The sequence below is a fragment of the Tenrec ecaudatus genome, chromosome 4, assembly GCF_050624435.1.
Source record: "Tenrec ecaudatus isolate mTenEca1 chromosome 4, mTenEca1.hap1, whole genome shotgun sequence".
Classification (NCBI taxonomy): Eukaryota; Metazoa; Chordata; class Mammalia; order Afrosoricida; family Tenrecidae; genus Tenrec; species Tenrec ecaudatus.
Genome location: NC_134533.1, coordinates 22,320,292 through 22,343,164, shown reverse-complemented (window position 1 = coordinate 22,343,164; position 22,873 = coordinate 22,320,292). Strand labels below are relative to the sequence as shown.

At 38.2% G+C, this 22,873-nt stretch overlaps 1 protein-coding gene across 1 annotated transcript; it reads right to left on the bottom strand.

Annotated features, from left to right (window-relative positions):
* Positions 1 to 6,700: 6,700 nt before the first annotated feature.
* LOC142446570 (olfactory receptor 4C45-like) lies at positions 6,701 to 7,663 on the bottom strand. The gene has a single exon (XM_075548317.1). It carries the CDS (start codon positions 7,661 to 7,663, stop codon positions 6,701 to 6,703), a length of 963 nt encoding a protein of 320 aa, XP_075404432.1.
* Between the last annotated feature and the right edge of the window lie 15,210 nt (positions 7,664 to 22,873).

The following is a 22,873-nucleotide window of genomic DNA, read 5'->3' as shown; positions in this document are numbered from 1 at the left end:
CTAGAAGGAGATGAACTAGAAAGAAATGAGAGAAACTAGGGAACTCTTCTGCAAATCATCCCATGAAAACCCTATCAAGCACAATAGATTGATGTTATCGTGTATGAGGCTTTTATGAGTGAAGGGCAGACTCAAATATAGCTAATAATAACTCCTGCTACGATTGAGTCAACGCTGACTCATAGCGACCCCGTGTGGGCTTTTGAGGCTATAACTGTTTACAGGAGTGGAAAGCCCAGTCTCTATCTGTCGGAGCTCTGGTGGTTTCGAATGCCAACCATGTGGTTCAACTCCGTGTAACCACCACACCACCAGGGCTTCTGGGTAGCTAATAATATCAACATATATATTTATATGCATGACACTATAATGAATGTCAATAATCTGTTGGTGATATAACCTTGTTTGCTAAAACTGAAGAGAATCAAGGACTTACTGTTGACTAGCAGTTACTGCCTGCAGATACTGCCTGCAGTTCAGATTATACACCAACACAAAGAAAACAGAAATCTACCCAATGGAACCAATATGGGCATAAAAACTCACTGCCGTTGAATCCATGCCGACTTATAGCTACCTTATAGGACAGAGTCGAACTGCTTCTATGAATTTCTGAGACTACCTCTTTATGGGAGTAGAAAACCCTGTCTTTCTCCTGAATTTTTGGGTGTAAACATTCATTATTTGATTGCATGTATATCATTCAGTATTGATCATATATTCTCTAACGTCTTGTGATCTGGATGAGTATTAATATTAAATTATCATTTATAGTAAACTTATACCCGCATCGATACCTACTACTTCAGCACAAATACATTGAAATTCTTGCTTCTTTAAGCCACAGGAATATTTTGTTGTCCCTGGTGTTGATAATGACCCTCACTCTGACATGACATTTACTGAAAATTAACCACATGCCAGGCTCAGCATACACGCTTCACAATCATAGGTGCATTTACTCTTTTTTGTGACTCAAGCGGGTGGGGATGCGATTGCTACTGAGTAGGTTCCAACTCATGGGAATGTCATGCATATTAGAACTATTCCATTAAGTTCCACAAGAATTTCATTGGCTGATTTTTGCTTTGGTCAATAGATCACTTAGTCTTTCTTCCAAAGCACTTCTGGATTCCTGCGATCTAGCTTTAGTTAGTACCCGAGTGCTTAAGTATTTGTGCCATCCAGAGACTCCTGGGTAGTTAGCACTTCTCTCACCTTTCCTGATAAGGAAGAGAGCCTTTGAAAGGTTGTCATTGCTGACGGTGCCACCAACAATAAATGTCAGAGGAAGGATTGAAATCTAGACGCATATAAGTGAGAGGACAGTGTGGTGTTGAAGCACCCAGACAGTGGAGTGCTTACCTGTGGGGGTGCTACATGCAAGGTCAGAATTCTCAAACCATCAATAAACAAGAAAATGTGTTTGGTCTGTTGACATCCATGACACTTTCAATATTCTTCATCAGTACAACATTTTAAAATTCATGAGTTCTTCTTTGGCTTTCCTTAGCCAATGCTTAACTTTCAAATGCATGCGGCATAATTGAAAATTCCGCAGATGGGGTCAGACACACATTAGTCTTCAAAGCAACATTCCTGGTTTAATAAACGATACGACTCTGATTCAAAATCGGTAAAAACCAGTCCACTTCAGTTACATGATACCTAAAATATCTGTTTTTATGCATTCCATTTCACATTTGATGATTTCCAGTTTTCCTAGATTCATACTTTGTATGTTTCAAGTTCTGAGTATCAGTAGATGTTTGCAGCTGTTTCTTTCTCATGTGGAGACATGCCCCACTGGCAAATGAAGGTCCTCAAGGTGTTAGTACTCTACCCATTTCGTTATAGGAGATTTGGCTTTGAGAAGGCAGCTCTTCCTCACTCATATTTTGAGTGCCTCCCAACATAAGTGCTTCACCTTCTCCTTTTTATCTGACAATGTCCTGCTGATAATCAGATGCATTTCATTTGTGAACTCCTTAGAAGTGGCCCGACCATCCCTTGTTAATCTAGCAGCGCAGTCTTTTGTTCGTCTGGACACTCTGTTTATGTCGGTTCATTTTGGGTGACTGTGATGGCATTTGAAATACCAGTGACATAGCTTCTAGTATCTCAGCAACACACAAGCGACCGCACTATGACAATGCAACAAACTGAAAGAAAAGCGGTGGTTCACTTATTACTTATCAGAAGTGTAGACACGAGGATCCTCACGGCTACCATGTCGTTGTCACGTGCTGTTGACTCAGCGCTCATTCCAAGCGATGCCACACACAGCAGAATGACACACTGCCTGGTTGGGCCATTTGCACACTCATTGCTACATTGGAGCCCTTTGTGGCAGTCATGGTGTCAGTCCCTCTCCTGGAGGCTCTTGGCTCTTTATTACGGAACTAAAATTTGAGCGAGGAGCAAACAAAGATGGGCATTTTGGCATAATTTAATATCTCATAAATTTCAGGGTCCTAAAGAACATAAGGCTTGAGGAAAGGGGGTTGCCACATAAATAGAGTGACCAAATGATCTAAACCAGGTTGTCTGGTCAAACTTTGCAGATTTCCTTTGTCCAATAGACCCACGCTTGGATGTCAGACATCTTTTGTGAAACTCCCTGTCTCAAGCAGTGCTACGTATGTCTTAATAATGACCTGTAATGTTTCCATTGTGCAGGAGACTTTCCTAGCCACACAGCACCACAACTTTTGTAGCACATAATCTGGAAATATTATTACCACACGCGGAAACCCAAAAAGCCTTTCTAGTGACAGAAGCACCCCAATCCAGGGACATAATCTTAACGGAAGTATAAGGTATTTACTAGTTTTCCAGATGCACCATTCTCCTATCACCTGCATTATTCTGGGGAGTTCCTATTGCATTTCTTATAACTGTCTGCTGGAAAGTAACAATTATTAGAGTTGCTACTTTATGTTTCATATGAATGACTTTTAATATTACTCTATTGTGACAGTTGGTCCTTATTGGAGGAGTTAAACATTGTATGACAGTTACAGCTAATGCTTTGACCCAGAGAACAGACATGTTATCAATGAAGTGACATATGTACATATGTAATAACACCTGTTCCATCCATGGGTTTCAGTCTTCATCCTAAAGCTTTCCAAATGACATAATAGCAAAGCAGTTCGTGAATGTGGCCACAACATAATTTATCAAGGGTCTTCAGGGTGAGGGTTGGGGAGGGACGGAAAAGAGGAGTTGATATTAAGGGCTCAAATAGAAAGTAAATGTCTATAATAGAACGATAGCAACATATGAACAAATACGCTCGATACAGTTGATATATGGATTAATATAAGAGTAGTAACAGCTCCCCCTAAAATGATCTTAAAAAATCACTGAAGCTTGAGTGTTAAATCTAGGCACAGTGAAGACAGTGCATTGTTACCTGATCATTGAAAAAATATAGTTTCTGTGGTTTTAAAGATTTGCACCGGGTCTATACAGAGGAAAGCACGCCATCCTATGTTTGATCATCTACTGGGGAGAAGGAGAGACTGAGGAGGATGTCTGCTTTCTTTCAAACCACTGGTGTTCTAATGTGAAGAATGGGAATAATTAAAGTATCAAATTCATAGAACTGTTTTGAGAATTGAATGTGACAGGAATACACAGCACTGTCCACAGAAGCTAAGTCAAAGGGTTTATAATGATTTCTATTTGCTACCAGCACAGGTCTCATTCATGGAGACTGAGAAACAAAGACAGATTGGATGGGAATGAAAAGGGAAAGCTTTCCTTTGGATGATCTAGAAGGAAAAAGCCAGGACCAGAGTCACCAAGGCAAGGTCCAGAAAAAATTAGATGTACAGTTTTATACATGTGTACCATGTGTACATTTAGGGCTTTATGACTTTGTAACAGATTTCATAGATGTGGTCATGAGTATACATTTGGGTGGGTTTATGATTATTGACAGGATATGGCTACCTGAACCCCTCATTTAAAAATATTTTTATTGTTGGCTCTTCCATCTCTTATCACAATCCCAAATTCCATCCATTGTGTCAGCACATTTGTACATATGCTGCCATCGTCATTTTCAAAGCATTTTCTTTCAATTTGAGCAATTGGTATCAGTTCCTCATTTTCCCTGCCCCTTCTCCCTCATGACCTCTTGATAATTATAAATTATTTTTATTTTTTCTTGTCTTGCACTGTCTGGTGTCTCCCTTTTGACTTGATCTGATGGCATCTTTCTAGTGCTTTGGTTACTGGACCAAAGTATTTTTGTTCCAGGGTGACCTGAAGATTTTGACTGTCTTTTCTGTGCATGTTCAGGTGAGCAGGTCTGGTCATAACCAATACGGGCGAACTCAGATGAGTTACTTTCCTTGCAATAAAGAACTCAAAAGAGATAAGGTATCATGAAGGGAAGTACAGGTTAATTATGGCAATATTATTTGGTCCAACATCTTGTGACAACATCTCATATCTGAAATGTAGGCTTCTTGGGCAAATTGTAGATTTACAATCTTATACAGGGCTCGACAGGTTGGGGAGTAGTCTCATAACATTAGTATTTTACTGTGGACACACCCTCCTAATATTAGGGGCACTGTTATCTTCAAATAATGAAATATTTCAAAACAATGAAATATTTGAGACAGATGTTGGTTGCATTTAGAAGACTAAATAAATCAACTAAGGACAAAATGCCAGCATTCCCCATCTCCCATCCAGATAAATACTAAGGTCAGAATTTTAATCAGAAAAAATTCTCAATAAATATTCATTACTGTCGCCACCACCACCATCATTTTTACTGTTTAAAAAACATTTAAGAAATATTGTTTGTTTCTTTAAAATCATTTTATTGGAGAATCATACAACAAATATTGTTTCACATTGATTTCTTCTTAGGAATTACAACTAGAGTTTCAAAAGGTAAATTCAATTTTTTAAAGCTTAAAATTGCTTATACATATGAAGCTAGATGTTTATAGGGAATTATGGCAAAGCGTCTGTTTTGGATATGATTTTATTGTTGCTGAGAATATGCAAAACAAAACAAAACATACACCAATCCAACAGTTTCTACACGTGTTAAATAGACATTGATTACATTCTTCAATTGTGAGTGCAAAATTCTCACATTCCTCCTATGAGTGGTTCCCTGCTCATCCTCACTAACAAATTCATTGCCCTTCAACTTCCTATCTGATCTTTCAAGTTACTGCTGTCAACTTGGTCCTTTACAGATAGCTCTTAAGAGTAGAATGCTAAAGGCAGACCTTTTTCACTAGTTAAGCTAAAGTTCTGTTTCAAGACAACTCAGGAGGTTTGGTTACGTGTGAAGGATCATCTAGACTTCACAGCTCCACAAGTCTGCTGTTTACAAAGAACCTGTTTGTAAAAGGTATGAGCTCTGAGATCGGACTCAACCCAAAGCCCCAAGACCATGAGACATTTCAGTATCATGTGATTGTTGAATGCCTGGTTATCAATTTCCTTCTGCAAACAATTTTCTGATTTTTGTTTAGCAAACCCAAACTCTGTATAGATAGGTCCCTTGGACCCGGACCCTGGCCATAACCTTCTCATGCTTGCAGAGCACCAGAACAGGACAGGATCCACCATTAGCAAGTGGACTTTTAAAATTAAGTCAGCTTAAAGCATTTTATAGACCTTCTTCCTATTATGCTCATTTGTGTGTGCAGAAATGTTACAGACCATTTTAATCCCAGAATTGTCCATTAGTGATGGGCCCTCCCCTCAGTTCCTGGAGGCCAGGCGATGGGTGTTTTCAGAATCCTTGTGAATTGTCCTTGTCATTACTGCGAGGGTGTCTCTGATTGATGGGGATACCACGGACAACAGAGGGAATCCTTGCTGGTGCTGTACCATCTTCATGTGTGTTGTTGAACTCACGTTGATTGTTCTGACCACTTTGCAAAGTTTGGAGAGCTTTCTGTTCAATTGGTGGTGGGGCGGGGGTATATCTTCCAGCATTATATCAACCAATATTCTGTTGTGATACAGCGTTTTCATTGACTGATTATTGGAATTCGAATAGCAGGCTTTCTGTCATTGTTTGTCTTAATCTAGAAGTTTCTTTGAAACCTGGCCACCACGCTGACCCTGTAGGTGTGTGAAGTACTGGTGGCCCAGATTTTAAATCATAACAACACATAAGCTAAACAAAGCCATAGAGGGTGGTAGCTGAAGTAATAGCAAAAATTTTGAAAAGTATCTTTGGATACAAATATGTCCTTCTTGGGATTATGCTGTCCAAGACATAATCTTCTGTTGTGGGAAAACATATATGTCTTTCAAATTCAGGCAAGAAATAAAATAAAAACATATATTTTGATGAAAGAGCTTGTTGAAGACTCTCTACAATCTATTTTCAACTCCTTCCATGCAAACTATTTTTTCTGTTTAAAAATAAAACACTCTCCTAGTAATAGGTATAAAATTATTCAAGAATATTTCTATGGATGCATTTTACATATAATCAATGCCACATTATCATGTCTTAGGACCCTACACTACATATTTTCTTCCATAGATACCTTTACCATTGAAATATTTGGACCTGGAAAAGTATTGAGCACTCTAGTAGTGTGTCTGGTAGCTATATTAGCCCTGCCCATAATACATGGGCTGCTATAGAACATTGATTCAGATGGTATAAAAACGATTTGTTTAAATACAACACCCACAAGATTTATTTATCACTGCTTTTCATGATTTGACCCCAGAGTTTCCTCATGGCATTTTTCACTTCTGCATTTCTTAGGGTATAGATTAGCGGGTTTAACATCGGAGTGATTAGGGTACAAAACACAGCCACTGCTTTGTCAGCAGGGAAGGAGGTCATGGGCCTTAGGTACAGGAATGAACAAGGTACAAAGAATAAGATAACAACAGTGACATGAGAGGCACATGTGGAGAGGGCTTTGCGGCGCCCTTCAGAGCTGTAGCTGCGAAGGGAGCGCAGGATGACGACATAGGAAGCAACCAGCATGGAAAAAGTGAGTAAACACAGCGACCCACTATTCGCAGCAATCAGGGGCCCCAAAGTGTGAGTGTCGGTGCAGGCCAGCTCTAGGAGTGGTATTAAATCACACATGAAATGGTTAATGATATTGGGACCACAAAATGGTAACTGGACCATGAATAGAAGCTGGATCCCTCCATGAATAAATCCCAAACCCCCCGCCATTCCCACCAGGAAATTACACAGGGGTCTACTCATGATGGTCGTGTAGTGTAGGGGCTTACAGATGGCCACATAGCGGTCACAGGCCATTGCAATTAACAAGATGATCTCAGCTGCAGCAAAGAAATGCTCCGCAAAGAGCTGAGTCATGCAGCCCTGGAAGGAGATGGCGTTTTTCTCAGCGATTAAGTCAAAGATCATCTTTGGGGCTATGGAGGAAGAGTAGAAGCCATCGATAATGGACAAGCAGGACAGAAAAAAGTACATGGGAGAACCTAAGGCTGGGCTGATGAAGATAGTGACCGAGATGAGCAGGTTTCCTGCCAGCGTCACCAAATAGGTGATTAAACACATGGCAAATAAGAGTTTCTGAAGTTCTGGATTCTGAGTCAGACCCAGCAGCACGAATTCCGTAACATTGTTCATTCTGGTAAGGACTTCAGCTTGAGTAGGGAGGATGGGGCCCATCCGAATAGAGCACAGTATTTCTGAATGATCATATTTTATTCAATTGCCACACATGCCATCGTCTCTTTATTCCTGGTCCCTGTAATTGAGAGTTATAAAGAAGAAGAGAAGAGATTTGTTTTTTGTTCATCACACAGTAGTAATAATTGAAAAACATCTCAATAAGAGTCAGGTGTTATCATAAATTTATGGCTGGCTTCCAAACTCCCCCTCTGTCTCGGAGAGTCCCATTGTAAGCTTGACTTTCTCATTTGGTGGCACATTTCATCAGCGATTATTATTTTGGAAATTGTGCTTGTCCATTAGCATGAATAGTCATAGGTTTAGGAACACAAAAGTCAGCTGTGAGCGAGATATAAACTTTCAGAAGTGCTGTAACGCTATCAGCTGTGGTGTGTAACTCATTCTTCCTGTCCGTCAGATGAATGCACAGGCATGTCTGATAAAGACAGAGGTGCAGAGCGAGATTTCATTTTTCTTTCAAAATGTGTGGCAATTCTTTTGAACACCCACCAAGCTGTCAAAAGCTATAAATATCCATCACTCTATATTCAATAACCTTGCCTGGTAAAAAATGTCTTATTAATTGTGTCCTTGCATGTGTTACCTGGCTCAACATAGTCTTTTAATTTACTCTCAGTCTTCTCAGCTGTTCACCTTAAGTGGTAGTCATGTAAATGGTGTGATGTCCTGTGAAATGTTCACAACATTTGCTAGCTCCCTATTTTGCATGCAATGGGTCTTTTACCATGTATGCAGAGTCGTGCTCTGTATTAGATCTCCTTCCACATTTACAATTTAAACATAAAATCGAATGAATCATGAGTTTCTAATTATCAAGACAGAAATTTAGGATAATATACTTTTTTACTTTTGGGAGAAATATAATTAATTAAGATAAACGTGAAGTTTCATTGCTACATAGAGTAAATATGGAACATATACAAGACTAGATGATGATATTTTTATTTGGGGGAATGATGTATACATGGGATTTTCAAAAAGGAGTACATGTTATTTTTATGAAGTACTGTAAAAAAATGTACTCTCCCCTCCCCTTCCTTCTCAATCCCTGAAAAGCATAAAATATAATAAAGTGCTTTCCCTTAATAATTTGTGGGCACTGTCTATCAGAAAGCATAGCATCTGAGGTATTAAAGGCTTGTGTTAACACAACCAACCATCTAAATGAGCCACCAGGTAGGTCTACGTGGAAGAAGCACACCAGCCTGTGTGATCCAAAGACTGTAAATAATAAGATCCAAATCTGGAGGATGGAAGAGTATTAGAATTTGAATTCTGATCATCCACTTGTGCAGAATCATATGGATGATAGTGGAAGGTCAAAATCCATTTGCAGGGCCTCCATGAGGATCAAGCTTCTGGCGAGGACTCCCTGACAATGGACTGGGCTTGTGAATCTCCTTGCTATCAGTCAGAGTGCATTGTAGGGTGGACTCCTGTAGATGTCTGGATTGAAATGTGTACCTTTTCATTTGATGTCCCATTTGGCCATTTCAAATTTATTCCAGTTCCTATTGTTTACGGCTTCCTTTTCTAGTGAGTGTCTTTTTGGTTTTATTGTGTCCTTGTTGCTGTTCTTTTTAGTATGTATTCCTGTGCATGTAATCTTGGGCAGGTAAATCTACAGAGGCAGTAACTGGAAGAACACTTTCCTAGGGGCATGGCAAGAGAGGGTGAGTTCATAATAATGAGTAAAAGAAAGATCAAATGTCCTAAAATGGATTGTGATGTTAATTTGGAAATTTCTCTCATATACTTGAACTCCTGAATTGTATAACATATATCATATATGTCAATAAAATGCTAAACTACATTGGAATGCATCAGCTGAACAGTTATTGTTAAATTATAAGAATGAGAAAACAGTAGCATCAATGACAATCGGTTATAAAGCAGGAAAAGTCCCTAACAAATTTTGATGGTGTGAAAAACAATGTTATGGGCAGAAAATGTAGAATCCATGACCACTCAGCTCCATAAAGAAGAGGCAAACAGCTTGAGTTTCCAGGACAGCTTAGTTCTTGAGTCATTTTTTTCAGTCTATGGCTTTTGTAATTCGGCAATTAATTATTCCTGATTAATTCGATGAACCAATTTGGGAGTTAGGAAAAGGTCAAAGAAATGTCTAACCATTACTAGCTGAAATTAACGGATGCAGTCTACTGATGAGACATAATATCGACAAAAAATGTTATAAAAATGGCTTCAATGGTTCTGAAGAGGGTCTGGACTTGACATCACAGACTGGGCATCCATTGATACCTGGGCTTCAGCTCTTCTACGGAGGCCAATCATTTTTTCATTTTTTCCTTTCTTCAGCAAATCTCTCTCTTTAGATCTTAGTAAGGACCAGGCAGCTGCTACAGGCAGGGCACAGAGTGATGACTGTGAATGCTATCATTACTCATGTAAATCTCTAATCAAATGCAGTGAAATCATCAGAAAATAATTTCATGCCATTGTGTTCAACTTCATTTTCAGAGAAAAATACTAATCTACAAGTCACCAAGTTTTATTACAAAGACCATTTTAGTGGAAATAAATGGACTAAATTAAGTTAGTGTACTTAAAATTTTGAAAGAAAAAGATTTAATGATCACTGACCTTGGTCTAGTTGCTCGTGGATTCCTCATATTTTAGGTGGATCCCATTCGGGTATTTGAAATATATCTGCAAACAGACTACATGAGCTTGGAATAAAAGCATTTCTAGGAACAAATTTCAAATTAAAATCTAAAAAGTGAGAGCGATTTTCTCTTATATTTTTAGATAGATGTCTTGGACATTTTAGTGTATTTTTGTTACCAATTTTCATAATATATTCCCATGATCAGAATTTATTTTCTATTCACTTTCTTTGATTCTCATGGATGTACAAGTGAATCATATACACATATATTTCATACCTCTTAGAACTGTATTCCACACAAATTAAAAACCTTGAAAAGTAGGCAAAGATTTTCAAATCTGGAAAAGCTATTACGGAGATCTAATCAAGTTGAATTGGTTGGACATTATTTCTCATATCAACTGTGACACGATTTAATCTCCTAAAAGTCCATCAGCAGTTTGGAGAGAATTCCTTTTATTCCTAATTGAAATCTTCCTTCTGATTTGGCTTCCAGAGAAACACACTAAGCTTAGAAGCAGTGTCTCCAAAACAAATCTTGGGCTTGCTCATCTGTGGCTCTGCTGCTGCCCACGCACACAAGCCCTTCTTTACTATCGTTGTTCATTAATTTTGGAGAGATGCTTTAATAGATGGTTACGCGGTGCAAGGTTTGGTAAGGCAATGACCTCTCAAATCACCTGAGAATTAGTAATTGGCCCTCTTGAAATCTTTGCAACAGTATCAGCCAAAGTCTTTTTGATACTCCCAGCTGGGAAATCCTTAGAGGTCAGTTTTGAAATATCGTTCAGCTTGGGTTAAAGGTATATTTCTGCCAATATTTTGGATGATCCTTGGTAGAGTAACTTGGAAACATTCTTTATAAGGTTGTGTTGCTCATTGTGGTTTTGGGAAACCCACAGTAGGAAGTGTAGATGAATTGATACATGTCAGTTCAAATGATGGAGGTCTCTCTGAAAGCTTGAGTGATATAAATAAGATGTACTAAGAATGGAATTGTCTGCCTTCAAGTTTTGTGTCTAAATATCCTGAGATTTTGTGGCATTTTTGTTTATGGTGGGCTATGGGGGAATTTATGGCAGGTGTCACACATACCAAAGATTGGTTGATTTAAAACTCATAAATGCATCAACTGCCTCCCAGATTGAAAGCAGACCCTCATTTTATGCTTTATGGATATTTATCTTTTCAATCAAGATTTCTAGCAGCACAGTTTTTGCTTGATTGCTAATGCAAAGCTTAGCGGTTCAAAGCCATGCAGAAGTAGTTAGGTATGTTGATCTATCCTACAAAGAAAGAATGATGAGGACTTAGATATGGTAAAAAGGAGTCCTAGATGCACCATCAGGTAAGCGTCGTGGGGACTTCTAAACACAAGGACAATGGTCCAAACCCAGTAGGCGCTTCAAGCGGAGAGTTGAGTTTATCTATTCCAGTGGAACTTTAGCCTCAAAAACTCTATATAGGCTCATCACGAGTAAGAATCTGTGCCCATTACAAAGCAAGGTGGCCCAACAGAGCTTCCGGAAGTTCACATTTCAATAGAGGACATGGAAGGAGGAATGTCATTACTGACATCAGATGCATCTTGGCTAAAACCCCAAATACTAGAAAGATGTTTATTGTCTTTTAGCAACGTTATGCATAACGGAAGGAAACGCTGCCAGTCCTGTTCCAGCCTCACCATTGTTGTTATGTTTGAGCCTGCTATTGCAGCCAATTGTTCATTGCATCTCTTTGATGGTCCTCCTCCTTCTTTGGCTGCTCTTCTACTTTACCAAACATTATGTCTTGAGGCTGGTGTCTCCTGATAAAATGTCTAAAATCTGTGAGGTGAAGTTGCCATATCCTTACTTCTTAAGAGCATTCTGGATATCCTTATTCCAAGCCCTATTTGTTTATTCTCTGACAATCTGTGGCACTTCAATAGTCTTGATATATTGAATTCAAATGCATTAAATCTTCAGTACCATGCGTTATTGATAATGTGCTACCCTTTGCAATGGTTGACTCTTGACCACTTCTTCTATATACATTGCTTCAATGCATTTCTTATAACCTGTTTTGATTCTTTTTGTGTAATTCAATATTTTGGCCATAGAATATTTTGAAATATTTTCCAAATTGAGGATTTAAATTTTTCTTATTTTTTCCCCGCGTGGTAGATGCTGATTGTGCTCTTCCCCTTTGCTTTCTAACTCCAAGGTTTTGCACATTTCATTGTAATACTTTGTCTCCTTAAATCACACTTTAAAATTTTCTATTCATCTTTTTCTTCATAATTTTTCCCATTTGCTTTAGATAATTAACATTCAAAAGCAAATTTAAGTCTTTCTAACATTCTCTTGAATATTCTCTCATTTTTAAATGACATTTTGCTTTCTTCATGCATGATGTTCATGTTATCCCTCAGTTCATCAGGTATTCTGCAATTAGCATTCAGCAAGTCAAATCTATCTTGAGATGTCCTCAAAATTTAGATGGGATATACTCAAGCCATATTTTGACTTTCATTAACTTGTTTTCAGTTTGTTCAGCTTCAAGTTGAAAGTTGAACTGGTATCAGATTAATTGATGATCTCTTGCATAATCAACCCTGGACTGCCTCATTTTGGCTGCTGTATTAAGATTCCTCATAATCTCTTTCCACTGACGTAATCAATTTGATTCTTGTGCATTCCATCGAATGAAGTCCATGTCAGTAGTTATTTTGTTCAAAAAATGTATTTGCCTAAGAGGCAAAGTACATTTATAGTTGTCCAAATATAGGTATTCACGCATGTATATATATTTTCATATATTATGACAGGGAAACAAATATATGTACATATACTTATATGTTAATTATTAAGGTAGCAGATGGGCATTGGATATTGACTCATGTACTCCCTCAATGCAAGAATACTAGTTTTAATAACTCGGTATTCTTTGATGCTTACCTTATGACATGATCACTGAAGACAAATGGGTACATAAGAAAATGTGGTGAAGAAAGCTGATGGTGCCCGTAAACAAGTGGCTATCTAGCTGAAAAGCAACAAATATCACATGGAAGAAGTACACCAGTTTGTGTGATCATGAGGTGCCAATGGGATCAGATGCCAAGCATCAAAGACCCATAATAAAAAAATCATATCAATGTGAATGAGGGGGTAGGGGACGGCAGAATGGAGACCCAAAGACAATCTGTAGACAATTGGACATCCTTTCACAGGAGGTCTTGAGGAAGAGATGAGTCAGTCAGGGTGCAGTATAGCATACAACTTTTCTCTGGTTCTTTAATGCTCCCCCTTCTGCCACTCTCTTGACCCCAGTTCTACCTTACAAATCCAGCTAGAGCAGAGCACGTGCACTGATAGACATAAGAGTTCACAACACAGGTAATCCAGGACAGATAAACCCCTCAGGACCAATAATTAGAGTAATGATACCAGGAGGACAAGGGGAAAGTGCGGGGGAGAGAGGGAGAACTGATCACAACGATTTGCATATAACCCCCACCTAGGGGGACGAACAACAAAAATGTGGATGAAGGGATACAGCAGGTGGAGGAGGACAGGAAAAAAAAACAATACTTTGTAAATTGTCAGTGGTTCATGAAGAAGGGAGGGTTGAGGAGAGTAGAAAAAATGAACTGATACCAAGGGCTCAAGTAGAAAGAACATGTTTTGAAAATAATGATGGACACATATATACAAATGTGCTTGACACAATGGATGTATATACGGATTTTGATAAGAGGTATAAGAGTCCCCAATAAAATAATTTTTAAAAAGGGATTTGCAATGAAGAAATCATTGGGCAGGCCAATTATATCATGGTATCTTCAGTTTAATTTCTATCCCTCCAAGTCCATATTTTAAACTACAGTTTTTGCTTCCAACTTCCTCACTCCAATTACCGATATTTATCATTGCATCTGGTTTATATATATCAAATTTAGATTGAAGACATTGGTAAAATTCTTCAATTTCTTTTTCACTAGCTTTATTTGTATATATTTGAACAATAACATTATCATCTAGAGTTCCTCATATACATATAGATATTATGCTATACAAATAACATTCTACTTTAAGATAGAGATTGAAATAACTTTTTCCATTACATTTTTTATGACTTCCAATTTTCCTAGACTTATATACCTTTGCTATTATTATTCATATTAATATTATTATTGATTGTTTCCCGTAATAGTCATATTATTGCATATTTTCTTCTCATTTTGAGTCTTGCTCCATCAGCAAATGAAGATACCAAAGGCTCTACTTTATCCATTTCATTACGGCCTACGCTACTTTGAGAAGACAGCTCTTCTTCAGTTATATTTTTAGTTCCTTTTGAACTCTGGAGATCATTTTCTGGTACTACTTGTGACAATGCTCCATTGCTATTCATAAAGTTTTCAGTATACTTGACTATGGTTCTCTGCTGTTCCTAAGGTATTCAGTGGTTAATTCCTCAGAGGTAATCAATTTCTTCTTTCTAGTCCGCTCTTACTCTGAAAGCTCTTCTTAAAATTTTACCTCAGGTGACTCGGTTGCTATTTGAAGTACTAGGAAATAGCTTCCCCAGCTATGGCTTCAATGACCAAGATTTTATGTTCTCAGAGTTTAGGAGTATAGAAATCCAAATTGAGGGCATCAGATCTTGGAGAAAATTCTTTTTCTCTGTTTTTTTTAAACCCTTGTCTTCGTTTCTCTATCTGTACATTCCTTGATGCTACCCATTTTCAGCCTAAAAAAACCCATCATTTTCTCCTTTCAAATTTGTGGACTTGACACCACTGGTCTCACTTCTTCAATCTTCAAATGAGAAAAACAAAAACCTTTTTATTTCAGAACTTTCTGGTCCCAGGGCTATTTTCTCTACTAGCCATTACTCTAGTTAATAATGCGATGACTAGACAGCGAGCTTGTCTGTAAGTTTTGTCGTACTGAGGTGACTTGTGTGTTGCTGGAAGTTATGTCACTGGTATTTTAAATACTGACAGGGTCATCCAAAGTGAGCAGAACTTTCAGACAAAGAACTGCCTATGATGAAGAAATAGGCTTTCCAATTCTGAGGAATTAGCCATTGACAATCTTATGGACAGCATGGAAATATTGTCAGATCTTGAATGCCTAATGAATATAGGCAGATTATTGTCATATATAGTGACAGAATATGAGTGTCATAGGCTGGCAGGCACTGAAAAGATGACTGAGGAAGAGATGCACCTTCAAAATAGAGTCAGCCATAATGATGTGGCTTGCGTAAAGCTTAAAGGAGTAATTACTTCAGGGTTTTCATTAACTAGTGAGGCATTTATAAAATTAGAAGAAACAGCTTAAACATATATCAATAATTGAAATTAGACAAATGAATGCGTAAGCAGATGTGGCAAATGTGATGGTTCCCGGCTATCAAAAGATATAGCATCTAGGGTCTTAAAGACTTGAATGTAAACAAGCGGCCATCTAGCTCAGAAGCAACAAAGCCAACATGGAGAAGCACACCAGCCTATGTGATCATGAGGTGTGGAAGGGATCAGGTATCAGGTTTCATCAGAACAAAAATATCATGTCATTGTGAATGAGCGGGGGAGTGCGGAATAGAGCCCCAAAGCCCATTTGTAGGCCACTGGACATCCCCTTACAAAAGGGTCTCAGGGAGGAGATGAGCCAGTCAGGGTGCGATGTAGCAATGATGAAACATACAATTTTCCTCTAGTTCCTAAATGCTTCCTCCCCCCACATTATCATGATCCCAATTCTACCTTACATATCTGGCTAGACCAGAGGATGTACACTGGTACAGATAGGAACTGGAAATACAGGGAATCCAGAGCAGATGATCCTTCAGGACCAGAGGTGATACTTGGAGGATGGTGGGAGGGTGAAGTAGAAAGGGGAAACCGATCACAAGGATGTACATATAACCTCCTCCCTGGGGGCTGGGTAACAGAAAAGTGGGTGAAGGAAGATGTCGGACACAGGGCAAGATATCACAAAATAATAATTTTTAAATCATCAAGGGTTCATGAGGAAGTGGTGAGCGGGGAGTGAGGAGAAAAATGAGGAGTTGATGCCAGGGGTTTAGGTGGAGAGCAAATGTTTTGAGAATGATGAAGGCAATGATTATACAAATGTGCAATAAACAACTGATGTATGTATGGATTGTGATGAGTTGTATGAGCTCCTAATCAAACGATAATAAAAAAATAATTGGGAAGGGCTTAAGTGGAGAGCAAATGCTTTGAGAATGATTGGGGCAGGGAATGTGCGGATGTGCTTTATATAATTGATGTGTATATATGTATGGATTGTGATAAGAGTTGTATAAGCCCCTAATAAAATGTTTTAAAAATAATTGGAATTGGTTGGTATGATGCATGAATCTAGAAAAATTGGAAGTTGCCAAAAATAAAGTGGAACGCATGAAGATTGATATCCAATGTATTACTGAGCTGAGATGGTTGCCATTGTGAATCAGAAACTCTTAAAATTTACTATACAATCAAGATTCATGGATAATTATTGGTGACTGGGATTCAAAAGTTGGAAAAGGTGAGGGAGAAACAGTAGTTGGAAAATAAGTCTGGATGATAGAAATGAGGCTGGAGATCACATGATAGAATTTTGCAAGACCCACAACTACCTCACAAATTACCTTTTCAAAATCACAAATGGCGACTATTTACATGGACTTCCCAGATAGAATACACAGAAATCAGAACAATTACAACTGTGTGAAAAGACAACTGAGAGGCTCCATATCATCAGTTTAAAAAAAGTCCAAAAGCTGGCTATGGAAGCGAACGTAATTGGTCTTATGCTAGTTCAGGTTGAAGATGAAGAAAATTAAAACAAGTCCATAACAGTCAAAATACACCTTTGAATGGAGCCCAACTGAATTTCAAGAACAACTCAAGGGCAGATTTGATGCATAGAGCACCAACGATGGAAGAACTGATTAACTTTGGGATGACATAAAGACCATCATACAGGAAGAGAGTAAACAGTCATTAAAAAGACAGGAGAGAAAGAAAAAAGTGAACCGGAGTTTCAAAAGATATAGAGTAGCTAAGGCAGATGGAAGAAACGATGAAATAAAAGAGTCGAACAGTAAATTTTAAAGGGTAGCTTGAGAAGACAAATAAAATATGGTAATGAAAAGTGCAAGGACGTAGAAAACCCAAAAGGAGGAAGACACTTAACATATCTTAAACTAAAAGAAATCAATTAAAAATTCAAGCCTTGCGTTTCAATATGAGATTCTATAGAAAAATCAATGACCAATCCAGGAAGTATCAAGCGAAGATGGAAAGCATAAACAGAGTCATTATAACAAAAAGAACTAGTCAGCATTGAATGATTTCAAGAGGTAGCAAATGATCAAGAATGAACTTTACTGAAGGAAGAAGTCTAAGCTCTGCTGAAGGCATTCACCAAAAAGAAGACTTCAGGATTTGATGGGATACCAACTGACATGTTTCAACACACTGATGCAGCACTGGCAGCACCCACTCATCTGTGCCAAGAAATCTGGAAGACAGCTACCTGACTAAGTGAGTGAAATACCTCTTGAACGTGTTGGAAAAAATGCAGGTCATTACTTTGAGGACTTAAAGGATGCCTGACCCAAGCCATGGTATTTCAGTCACTTCATATGCATGTGAAAGTTCGACATTGAATAAGGAATACCGAGGAAGCATCGATTCATTCGAATTATGGCAATGGTGAAGAGTATTAGCAGACCGTGGACGCCAAAAGAACAAACAGAGTTGTGTTGGATGAAGTATAGCCAGAATCCACCTTGGAGGTGAGGATGGTGAGACTTGGTCTCATCCTTTGGACATTACTTCAGGAGAGATCAATCTCTGGGAATGGGCATCGGGCTTGGTAAAGTTATTTCCTTTCAAGTGGGTTCCAAGTCCTAGTGAATCTACAGGAGAATAAACCAATAGTGGGGCAGTGAAAAGAGCATGGTCTTTCATGAAACTGACTGACACAGGGGTTGCAACAATGGACGCAGACAGCACAACAATAATAGGGATGGTACCGGACTTGGCCGTGTTTTGTTCTGTTGGATATATGGGTGCTAGGAGATCGTACCACCTGCTGGCCCCAACAACTGCAGCTGTCAACAATATACACTGGTAACAAAAGCATGCTGCTAATTATTTTCAGTATTTCTTACAAATTTTATTGTGAATTATGCGGGGGCTTATATTTCAGATCATCAACTTTGTATTCAGCAGTTAAAACTACTAATCAAACCTCATGAGAGTTACTCTTCATTTATTCCTTGAGTTCTCATCTTTCTCTTGTGGATTACAATCTTTCATTACACCCAGGTTAACACCCATCAGCAGTTTAGCCTGTTACTTAATTTCCCTCCTTTTGTCCTGCTGTGTTTGGCTGTCTCCAAAGTTCATACCTATGGTATGAAAGGCTTACTTGTGGTTTTTAATAGTTTTTTTCTGATAAAAGTGGTATCATAAACTATTTGTGCTTTTGTAATTGAGCGAATTCACTCTGCAAAATATCTCCAAGTCCTTTCATTTCATGAGGTGCTTCACGGTTTCTTCGTCATTTTTTGGTGATGTATAGTATTCCACTGTGTCTATGTACCAGAGTTTCTGAATCCTTTCTTCATCTTCTGTGGCTGAACATTAGGTTGTTTCCATTTTGTTGTTATTGTGAAGAGTGCTGCATTGAATGTGGATGTGTCTGTGTTACGCCTTTTACTCCTTTAGGATATATACCTACCCGAGGAATTGCTGGATCATGTGGAATTTTTATTCCCAGTTTGTGAGGGAGCACCATATGGCTTTCCACAGGGGCTGAAGATTTGTGCAACCCCATCAGCAGTACATATGCATCACAATCTCGCCAAAGCTTCTCCAGCAGCTGTTGTTTTCTGTTTTATTGATGGTGGTTGTCATTGTTGATTTAACCTGGCATCTCATTTTTGCTTTGAATGGCACCTCTGAATGGCTAATGAGCATGTGCATTGTGATGTTTTCAAAATGTTTTCCTACTCTTCTTATTCTTTCAATGAAGTGAAGCACACAAGTACCTTATTGATAGTAGGTCCCAGTCATCAATCTCTTGTCTACTATGTGTTTCTTTTTTTACATTTGATAGTGTGTCTATACCCTTCTATAAGGCTCTTGTGGTTGTCCTTCTTTTCTTATTATGATTTTTTATAGTTCAGGGTTTTAAATTTAGGTCTTTGCTTAATCTTGAGCTTGTTTTTGTACATGGGATGTGGCATGAATCCTGTTTAATTCATCTATAGACAGAAATTCAATTTTGCCAGCATTATTGGTTGAATAGAGTATCTCTTTATCCTCTATGCAGAATTCCTCAATCAGTATGCTGAAAAAATAATCCAAGAAGGTATCCAAGTCTTCATGACAAAGCCTTCATCCTCAGAACTGGAGGAAGGCTCATTCGCAACTTGCAAATGCGGACACCACCACATAACTTGCTGAAAGTGGAGAGGACATTAAGCTCTTATTAATGAAATCAAAGACAGGAAGGATTGCAACTCAAACACACACACACACACAATCCTCACAACTGGTCCAATAAATTACTTCATGATAGACAGAGGAAAGACTGAAGTTGTCAATGATTTCATTTTATATGCAATCACAAGCAGGACACATGGGGATAAGAGTAGAAATCAAATGACATTTGCATCGGACTGATCTGTTGCAAAAGAGTTATTTAAAGTGTAAGGAACAAAGATGTCATTTGGAGGACTGAAGTCTGCCTAACCCAAGCAAAGGTTTTCATGTGAATTAATGTGAAAGCTAGACAACAAATTAGAAAATCAGAAGAGAACTTAATAATTTGGATGGCTGTGTTGATAGAGAATACTGAAAGTATCATGAAGTATCAGTAGAACAAAAAAAAGTCAGTCTTGGAGATAGTACAGTTAGAACTGAGCATGGCAGGGCTTGGCCATGTACTTAGGACATGCTAATAGGAGGGACCATATCCCGGAGGACAACATACCTAGCAAAGTAGAGGCTCAGATAAAAATAGAAGAGATTCAAGTAGTCAACAGAGGCAACAAGGGGCTCAAGCATAACACTAACGAGGATGATTCAGACCTCAGCAGTGGTTTGTTCTGCTGTACACTGAGTTGCTATGAATTGGGACAGACTTGAAGATAACAAGCAAAACAGCATACAATTTGACAACTAATATAATTGCAGAGCTATCTTTACCTGTCATCTTCTTAATTTTTATGTTTTTAAATATTATTATTCAATATACTAGTGAGCAGTGTTTTGCTGTCGGAACAAATGAATTCTGAATATCAATGGCCCAATAAAGAAAATTCTTTTTTTTTTAGGCAAAATCTATTCCAGGATTAGTAATTTATAGAACAATTGACCTCCATGTAATAAATGTATAATCCAGGTTACTCTCTCTGTTCAGAATATGGTATTTTCCCTTTCTAAAATCAAAGAGGGATATGGAAACCTTCCAACTACTGCCACAGAGCGATCTGCACATGACAATCTTTCATCTCAGTGTATATCTTTCAAATTCGCTGCGTCAGGAATGATGAAGACTGGAGAGGAGCATATTCATTCCTAACGATTTCATCCTGAATGTTGCACAGATCACTTTTGGCACTTTTGGTGGCTAGTTCATAGTCCACTTAAAAACAAGCATACTAGTCACTATGGTAGGAACACATGCATATTTTGTGATGGGTAAATGAGTCGGCCACAATTACGGAAAACTGATTTTCCAATTTGGAATTGTGTACTTAATGGTTTTAAGGAGCTTTGGGTGTCATTAAATGATTAAGAGCTTACCTACTAAGCCAAATGTTAACTGTGTGAACTCACCCACAGGAACCTCTGAAGAAAGTCTGGTGATCTAATGGGGTACGGTCATTGAAACCCTGTGCAGAGTTCTACTATAAGATGCGTGGATTTATGATTAGTTGGGATTGACTCCATTGCAAGTGATTGCTTTAATTATGTATTTAAGATATAGGATTACCAATTCTATCTTTAATTATATATTAAGATATATAATATATATTGATTCTGTATATTAAATTATATGTTAAGATAAAGTAAAAGGTTACCAAAGATTACTTGCTTGAGTTAAATCTGTTCTTAGGGAAGTTTAAGCTATAAAATTGCTAAGATCTGCTGGAATTCTTTCTTGACTCTTATCTGTATCCTCTTATTTTAATACTGATTCTTTCTCTGAGAATTGCACTTGAAGTGTGGACATCTCAACTGATTTCACATCTAACTGGACTAGAGTTGGTTTGCAATTTTCTGTTTCTATTTGATGTACAGGCTTCTTTCCTTGACCACTCAGATGTCAATAGTTCTGTCTTTTATCAGTGGGGAAGGTCCTTGTGAGACAAAGGTGTTGAAATAGACAGGGTACAAAGAATATGATGACCACAGTCATGTGAGATGCATAGATGGAAAGTCTGTTTTTGGAGCTGTATTTCCTTAGTTCCTATTTGTTACATTGTAAATCCATCCAATGGAAGCTACCTTGGAGATTAAATAAAGGGCGTCTTTTTTATTAATCATTTTATTGGTAGACTTTTACCAATCTTATGACAATCATCATTCTATTTTATTAAGCACACAGATACATATGTTGCCATCAACATTTCCAAAACATTTTCTTTCTATTGGGGCATTTGGCATCAGCTCCTCTTTTTTCCTCCCTCCCCAACCCTCGTGAATCCTTGATCAATAATATATTATTACTGTTATTTTGTGTCTTACACTGTCCATTGTCTCCCTTAGTCACATTTCTGTTACTTGTCCACTTGGGGGCTGGGCTTTATATCCAACATTGGGATGGGTTCTCCCTTTCTCCACCACCCCCCACATGCCATCCCCCTATCTTCATGATACCACTACTCCAACTACTGTTCCTGAGGGTTTTCTGTCCTGAATTCCATGTATTGAGAGCGCTTATCTATAGCCAAGTGTGTACACCGGTCTAGCCAGATATGTTAGGTAAAACTGGGTCGTGGTAGTGGAAGGGAGGAAGCATTCCGGAACTAGAGGTATGATGTGTTTTCATTGGTGCTGTACTGCACTCTGCTTGAATCATAAAGGGTGTCTTAGAGAGAAAATGTGCTCTAAGATATGTTTTATCTTAGACTATCATGTGAAAGGCTGCTCTCTGGTTATACTTGGGAGATTTTTCATATCCCTCCTTGATACTAGGAAGAGAAAACAACTTATTTTGAGCAGAGCCTGGAATGCAGATAGGTGGTAGTCTGAGGATATCCCAGGACTTTGTGTGGCAAGAGGGGGTTGCCTGAACTCATAAAGATTTAGATTCTGTAAAGATGGCAGTTCCACTCCATATTTAAGGGTAGCTATATGTTGGAATCAATGAGATGGTACTAGATTTTTCTTCTTCTTCTCATCTTTTTCTTTCTACTTTTCGGAATTATGCAATACCTAATATTAATTTAGGTTGAGTTCTGCATTAACGTGTATCTTTCCTTCTGAAAAAGCCATTCACTTCTGATTGATTTTTTTCTCTCCCATTATTAAC

Coding starts and splice junctions, on each gene's coding strand:
- LOC142446570 (XM_075548317.1), bottom strand. CDS start 7,663: ATGGGCCCCATCCTCCCTACTCAAGCTGAAGTCCTTACCAGAATGAAC.